Here is a 7,477-nt window from a genome sequence, read left to right on the forward strand (position 1 = left end):
AGACTGTTCCTTTTACAGGAAGACTTGGGATTTCGACCAGCGAGCGGGAGGAGGCGGGGGGGGGGGGGGGGGGGGGGGATGGATGGATGGATGGATGGAGGGGGAGCCTGGGAACCTGGGAGCGCCGGCGCGGCCGCGTAATCCGTCACTCCCGGGAGATGTCTCATTAACCCATTAACCGGGGAGGTTGGGGACGTGCTGGGAGGAGGGCGAGGGAGAAGCCGGGGGTGTGAAAGGCAGAGTGCGGGCAGGGGAGGAGCCGTGCGAGGCAGGCAGGCGCTGGGACCGGCTCCTCCGAGCGGGGACGGCACTTCCCCGAGGACGGCGGGGAAGGAAGGACGGCGGGGGCCGCTGGGGACAGGCGCGGGGGGGGACAGCCTCGCCGAGCCCACCGCTCGCCCGCTGTCGCCCGGCAGGATGAAGCGGCTGTGCGAGGAGAGCTCCTCCGATACGGAGTCGGACGGCACCATCGACGTGGGTCGGGAGGAGGAGTACAGGTGAGGACGCGCCACCGGCGGTGGATCCCTCCACCGGGGGACAGGGAGACGGGTTTTGGGGTCCCCTGCTGCGGGGGCAGCTCGGTGTCCTGCGGGGAGCCCGGGCTGGAGCGGGGTCCCGGGCACGGCGCTCGCAGCAGGTCCCGGAGCTCCGCGGGGTTTACCGGGGCACGGCGCGGGGGGGGGTGTCCGCGGGCTCCGCCACGGCCCCGCCGGGAGTCGCCGGGCACCTCTTCGGGCTGAGCCGGTCCTGCCCCCGGGGGGGGTCGCTCCTGCCTGGGCTGCTGCCGGTGGTAGGACTGACCCGGCCAGGAAAGCCAAGTCGTAATACAAGGATTAAAGCTGCTTTACGACCTGGTTGCGTTCAAGAAAATGCCTCATTAAAGCGTAATTGGCTTCTCCCGCCCGGTGGGGAGAAGGGCAGCTCTGATCTCGGTTAGCGGGAGCCCGGTTGTTCGCAGCTCTGCCCCCCGAGATGAGGCATCCCCTACACCCCCCCGGCACAGGCGCCCGTCAGCTGTCCGGATCCGAGGGCTCCCTGGGAACGTGGAAGGAACGAGGAGGTTTTGCATGAGAAACGCTTCTGCTCTGCCGATGGGTTTGCAGTGCACCAGCTGCGGCTTTGATCTGTAATAAAGGGGGGACCCCGCGCAGCCTGGCTGGCCAGGGGTACCCACTTTTTAGCATGCGCTTCCAGTAGTGCAGTTTGTCCGCTCCATCCCATCGCTGCTGAGCTGCTGTTTCGGCTCAGGGGCTTTGCTGCTTGGGGAAACAGTGAGGAAATAGAGAGGACAGGACCTCTGCGGGATTCCCCAGGTGATGTCCTCAGGCTTCACCGCGCTCCCCTGGGCTCTGCTAGCAAAGGGCATCATCCCCAGGCTCCGGTTCCCATGCTGTGTCAGCCTTCGCTGGCGTGCTCTGAGAGTGCAGACGGTGCTGGGGATGAAGGAAGGGCCCCGTTATTTGTTCTCGTCCAAAAATCAGCTGCGTTTGAACTCTTATTTCAGTAGCCAGGTGTCCTCCCCTTGCTCCCTCTGCATCCAGCGAGGTCCCAGATGAATGCATTCCCTTTTGCTGCTTGATATCCTGAGCGGAGAAGTCACCCTGCCCAGTGCCAAGCTCAGGTTCTCATGGGACGAAATTCATGAGCCCGCTTCTCACTGATACGGTCGCAGCAGAGTCGGGCATGGCCGATGCGTAATGTCCCACGCAAATTCACTGACCCCTTATGCAGTTTCCAAGTGCATCAATGTTTAACCTGCCTTCCTGCTGCACGTGAATTCTATCCCAGCTCTTTGCATCAGCGCAGCACTCTGAGTCTGTAGTACCCCGATGGATGAAATAGAGGAATTGTCATAATATTTTATTTCACTGAACACTAATGATGAATTTTTGATCTCTCTCTGGTGCTGCTAATATGTTTGTCTTCTCAAGCCAGTGGTAGAACTGGGCAGTGCTGTCATCTGGTGCTATTTGTCATTGTCGTGCATTTATGTCGTTGTTCATGTCATGCAAACACATGGCCAAAAGAGCTGTTCCCACCCTGAGAAGTTTTACACCCCAAGTAATGCGGTCCTGCATGGGACGCTGGCGGATCGGGTGAAAGGAAACACTTCCAGGTGGGGAGTGAGGTGGAGCGATTAGGGCAGAGGGAGGCAGTCGGGCTGTCTGCTTGGGGTTCCCAGCCCATTACCCATCGGTCCAGTGGTTTGGGCAAACCAGTTCCCCTGCAGAGCGGGGATGAGTCACGCCGGGTGTGAGGCTTGGTTCAGTGCGTGGAGCAAGCTGAGACTCTGGGGTCACTGCAGAAGAGCGAGATACTGCTTGGTTTGGGGGTTGTTGTTTTGCTTTTTTGTTTTGAATAAACAGCCAAAGTTATGCTGTAAATTAAAAAATAGAGCAAAGAGCAATGCAGAAATTTTAATCATCAGAGAATATAGTCACGGTATCTTTTATGTGGTTCAAATCTGTCAAGCATATTTTTAAAATACATTTTGCAGTGAACTAGGTCTTTGTATCCACATCTGGAACTGTAGCTCACAAAGACCAACGCGTCCGGACGGCTCTGCAAAGAGAGTTTCAAAATTCACTGTTACAGCCTCCTCGAGTGCGTACTTGGCATTCCTGCACTGCCAGGCGAACTCAGTACCTACCCCCAGCACGTATAACACCCCAGCCTCCACGCAGAGCCTGTTTCCACATCATACGTGCTCATCGTATGTGCATTTACGTATACTGGCAACGCATGTTTGTACTTGTGAAGCCAGCCAGCACCTATGCCCAGAGAAAGCCCACCCAGCAGACATTCAAATAGGGTACCTGTATGGAGATGAGCGGAGCAGTCAGTAGAAGAACGTGTTATTTCGTCTGATTGTGTAAAACCACTTCTGAAAGCACCTCACTTGGGCCTAACGAAATGTAATTTTAATGGGCTGAGTTTGGTCTAGTTTTTGGCTTGCTGCGCAGACAGCACTGTCTCTGCAGAAACATCTTTAATAGACTGCTATTAAAATGCTTCGTCAAAAATATTTTGATTTGACGGGGTGAACCCAAATGTTCCTTTCCAGATTTGTATGGCTTACGCAGTCTCTGAGTCCCTCCGGAGCGCTGTGCTGGCCCAGGTTGCAGACTGCTGTCTCGCCTGTGTGTTAACATCCCTGTGCCGAGTTTCGTAAGGCGCAGAAAAAGCCCCGAGCCAGTCCCGCTTTCCGGAGGGAGAAACCTTGCCTGGGGGAGGTGGAAGGTGGCCCAGCCGGCCTCCCCCCGAGCAGAGGGGGGTTGCTCCAAGGAGTTTCCCACGCTGGTTATCCATCATTATGGAGACTTCACCTCCGTGGGGACCTAAGAATTGAACTTTGCCTCCCCGTGCATGTCTAGTGCTGACCTTTGGTGTCTTGAGCCTCACTCGTGCCCACCAGGCACAGATGGTTTGTGGGACCCCTCTCTTTAGCCTGTTCCCGCCCTGTGTCCCTTGTCCCTTGAGCCAGAGCTGGTCCCTTGGGCTGTCGGCCAGCAGGCAGGGTCACTGCTCCATCACCTCCTGCTGGGTGTTCCCTGTGCCCGGCTCCTGGCCCCGCTGTGTCTGGTTCAGGGGTGTCCGTGCGTTCAGAATATTGTGGCCCACCCCAAAAATTGTGGTTTGTGAAGCGACTCTCCAGGAAGCCCTCAGAAACCACATCAACGCTGCCATTAGCCTCACCCTGAGGAGCGACCAGCCCTTTGCTGCCGCCCTGGGTGGGAGCTCACATCCACGCTCGCGCTATCGCAGCTCCGAGATGCAAAGCCCTGCAGACAGGGCAGGCTCAGACACGAGAGCCGGGAGCTTCACGCATGGAGGAAAAGAAAAGGCCACACTCCAGAGCTCGTATCGCTGCTTTTCCAGCCTCATGGAGATGCCAGCATGGACTGAGATTGAAGGAGGTGTGTGTCTGGTACTGGATGGACAGTTTGGTGCAGAAATGTGTGCCAGGCTTGTGGGGTAATCTCGGAGCAAAGAGAGTGGGATTCGAGTCTCTGCTTGGCTCCCTGTCCCCAATTTCTGAGCTCTGTGTTGTGGGTAAAATGAGATGGGAACCACAGAAGACATTATTTGCAGGGGGGAAATTGCAGATGACAAACGTGTGTAAAGCACATGTGCAATGGAGGTTTCTCTCCAGCTAGTGCAAGAAATGATTCCTGCTTCTTCCTTTCCAGCCATGTTTCCAGGTCTGTGTCTCCCACTACGACATCTCAGATACAAGCCAGGAAGAAGAGGAGAGGGGTGAGTCTCGTTTGCGTTGACCAGGGTGGCTGTGCTGGGTCTCCCTTGGGGGACAGGCTGCTCCCAGCTGTGTGCCAGTTCCCCGTGACACCCCCTGTGTGCAGTGGGGTGCTGTTGGCACGTTCTCCCTGTGAGGACACAGTGCAAAGTCGACTTTACACCATTCCCTGCTCCATCTCCCGCAGAACTCTCCCCACAGCCAACTGGAGATTTTTTGCAGAGGTTTGGCCTCAAATCTGGTAGAAAAGGGTGGGGATAGGGGTGGAGGAGAGCAGTTTTACCTGGGGTTGTCACGCCAGTCAGTTAATGTTTCTTTGCTCAGCTTTTGCACTCAAAACACTTATATGGCCCTGTTCAAAGTGCCTCTCTCAACCTGCCATAGCTGTTAATGAGGGCTTTAAACCCATGAGCTGTAGCCACAAATGACCGTGGTTTCTCCTCTCCACTTGGAAATCTCCTGCAGATCATTGAGAAGCGGCGCCGTGACCGTATCAACAGCAGCCTCTCCGAACTGCGGCGCCTGGTGCCCACCGCCTTTGAGAAGCAGGTGCGTGTGTGTCCGTGATTTCCACCCATCCTCCCGTGCGGGCTGCGTTTCAGCAGTGTTAAGGGTAGAGCCCTCAGAATGAGAAAGTCTGGAGCAATGTGGTGTCTTTCTTATCATCATCACTTCAGGGAGTAAGTAGGTGGTGAAACTGGGTGGTAAAACAATATTAACAAATATTCAGGAGCCCTAGGGAGGATAAATGTAATCCAGAAAGTGTTTTGCAGATATGAAGATGCACAAAAATGGGGATTTTCAATTTGCATCGGGGGATCTTGGGAAGCAGCTCCTTTTTCTACTCACTTGATGTTAAAACTAGAGCCAGTGCCCTGAATGGGTGCCCTGCTCCAATCTGAGCGCTCCCGGGCTTCAGGAAGGCTTCAGGGAGGTCATCGGGAAAAACCCATTTCCTGAGAGGCACAAAACCCTAGACCTTAAAATGATGAATTGCTTTTTCTTTCCCACTCCCAACGCACAGGGGTCTTCCAAGCTGGAGAAGGCAGAAATTCTACAAATGACAGTAGATCACTTAAAAATGCTTCACGCCACTGGAGGAACAGGTAAGAACTGCTCTTATAAGCATACGGGTGAAGTGAAGGTGAAAACATAGAAGGAAAATTCTCCAGCAGCCTCAGCAGCAAGCAGTACCTTAGTGCTGGTGTGCCTTGCTGACACCAGCCAGCACCAAAACGAATGCTGCCCTGCCTGCTTCCCAAGGGAAATACTTTTTGAAGGAGGGCAGATGGATGTTTCCTGCCCTGTTGTTTTTCTTATGTCTAACATATGGGTCAGCATCCCGTGCATACATTTGGCAGACTGGGGTATGTGGGACAGCAGGTCCCAAAGACCCACAGGGACAGCACCACTGCTGTTGTCACGCACCCTGCTAAAAGCTGCCTAGCCAGAGACGTGCTTAATCCTGCTCAGAAATGGAGCCTGCTTCCAGAAAAACGATATTAAACTCTTTACCTTCTCCCTAGGATACATTTCCTGCAGAGGCTGAACTCTGCAAATAAACAAGGCTTTTTTTCCTTTTCTGTTCTTTTTTTTTCTGTCTCTTGGTTGTTATAAGAAGAGAGAGGGAGCCCTGTGCAAAATTCAACAAAGGTCTTATTTGTACTGAGACCTCAGTACAGACCCTCTGTCCTGTTCCAGTTAACAGGATGGAGATCACAGCTCCAGTAAAGAAGCCTCTGGCTTGCTTACCACCCATTTTTGGCTTGCTGGGGACATAGCTGGCATCCAGGCTTCAGTTCAGAGCTGTAACTTGGTCTGGAACATTTGTTTAGATATTCAGTTTGACTGCACTGCAACAAAGGGCTGTATTGTCACGAGAGACCCCATCAAGCAAAGTGGTCCAGCGCTTCACTGTGCTGTGACATTCTCTGCTTTATTGCTTATCGTCTCACGAAGCTGCAAGTAGGGAGTAGAAGCCTAAAAATCAGCCGTCGATTGCATTTTATCTTGTTGATTTTGTTGGCTTTGAGCTTTCTCGGCCCAGCAGTCGTGGTTCTGCTACAGTCCTGTGTCCTTCAGCCATACATTGATTTAAATGAAGTATAAAGTTTGGGACCCGGGCAGAGGAAAATGGTGCTAAGCTGTGCATCGAGGAGACACAGCAAGACCGGGGATGGTCCATTTGCAAAGAGGGATGCAGTGTCCATCTAGACAACAGTCATGTCTCCAGCAGCAATAACTGATAGAGCCCAATAGGGAAAAATTCTTCCTTCCCGAGCAGTTAATGAAACCTCTTGCTCATCTCACATGCTGGAGTAAGAGGCTTCATGACCCTGGCAGTTTTATCCCGATGAGATAACTGCAGATGCTATTCTCATGCACGCAAACGTCCAGTCCTTTCGGACACCCACTTGGCTATCTGCTTCAGTAATATCACACGGCAGCAAAGTGCCTCAAGTGAAATACACAGTGCATTAGAGAGGGTAGTGAAATCAAAGCACATTCCTGAGCTCTGCATGGACTTAATGTCACCCGTGTCCTCTCCCTACAGGCTTCTTAGATGCTCGAGCTCTGGCCGTTGATTACAGGAGTATCGGCTTCCGTGAATGTCTCACTGAAGTTGTCAGGTACCTGGGCATTCTCGAGGGCCAAAATGCCGCTGATCCCATCCGGCTGCGACTCCTCTCCCACCTGAATAATTATGTAGCCGAAATGGAGCCTTCACCTGTGGCCACTTCCCTCCTGCCCATCCAGACGTGGCCGTGGTCCTTCCTCCACAGCGCTGCTGGCCCTGTGCAAATTCCCAGGAGGGAGGCTGCTCCTGCTCCGGTTGTTTTGACTGCATCTTCCCTGGCTTACCCGAGCCCCGCTGTGAGGCCAGCCCCACTTCGCCGTGTCCCCAGTGACATGCTGCCATCCCGCCGAAGCTTCCTGGCCAGCAGGATGGCCTCTTCCAGCCGGAGGGCCCGAGGTGTGGGCTCGTCTGCAGCTGTAGCAGCTGTGCCCAGGATGCCGTCGCCAGCGGGCGTATTGAGAGAGGGCTCGTCCAAGAGCAGCCAAATCGCAACGTTCCTCTTCTCACCAGCCTCCACCGGCATCCCCGTTCCACCGGCTTACACGGCGCCTCCCGCCTTGGGCGCTGCCGCACAGGGACCCGGGATCAGGGTTGGGACATCCAGGATCTGCCGCTCCTGGGCGACTGAAATCGGGGCTTTCTGA

General features: G+C 54.5%; 1 protein-coding gene across 1 annotated transcript; it reads left to right on the forward strand.

Moving 5' to 3' along the window:
• Window positions 1-359: 359 nt before the first annotated feature.
• HEYL (hes related family bHLH transcription factor with YRPW motif like) lies at window positions 360-7,477 on the forward strand (the record flags this gene model as incomplete). Its single annotated transcript, XM_082494337.1, has 5 exons — window positions 360-497; window positions 4,191-4,257; window positions 4,721-4,804; window positions 5,280-5,361; window positions 6,810-7,477. The coding sequence occupies exons 1-5, from the start codon at window positions 418-420 to the stop codon at window positions 7,475-7,477; spliced, it is 981 nt and encodes a 326-aa protein (XP_082350463.1). The 5' UTR covers window positions 360-417.

The sequence above is a fragment of the Vanellus vanellus genome, assembly GCF_965231255.1.
Source record: "Vanellus vanellus genome assembly, chromosome: 22".
NCBI classification, from domain to species: domain Eukaryota; kingdom Metazoa; phylum Chordata; class Aves; order Charadriiformes; family Charadriidae; genus Vanellus; species Vanellus vanellus.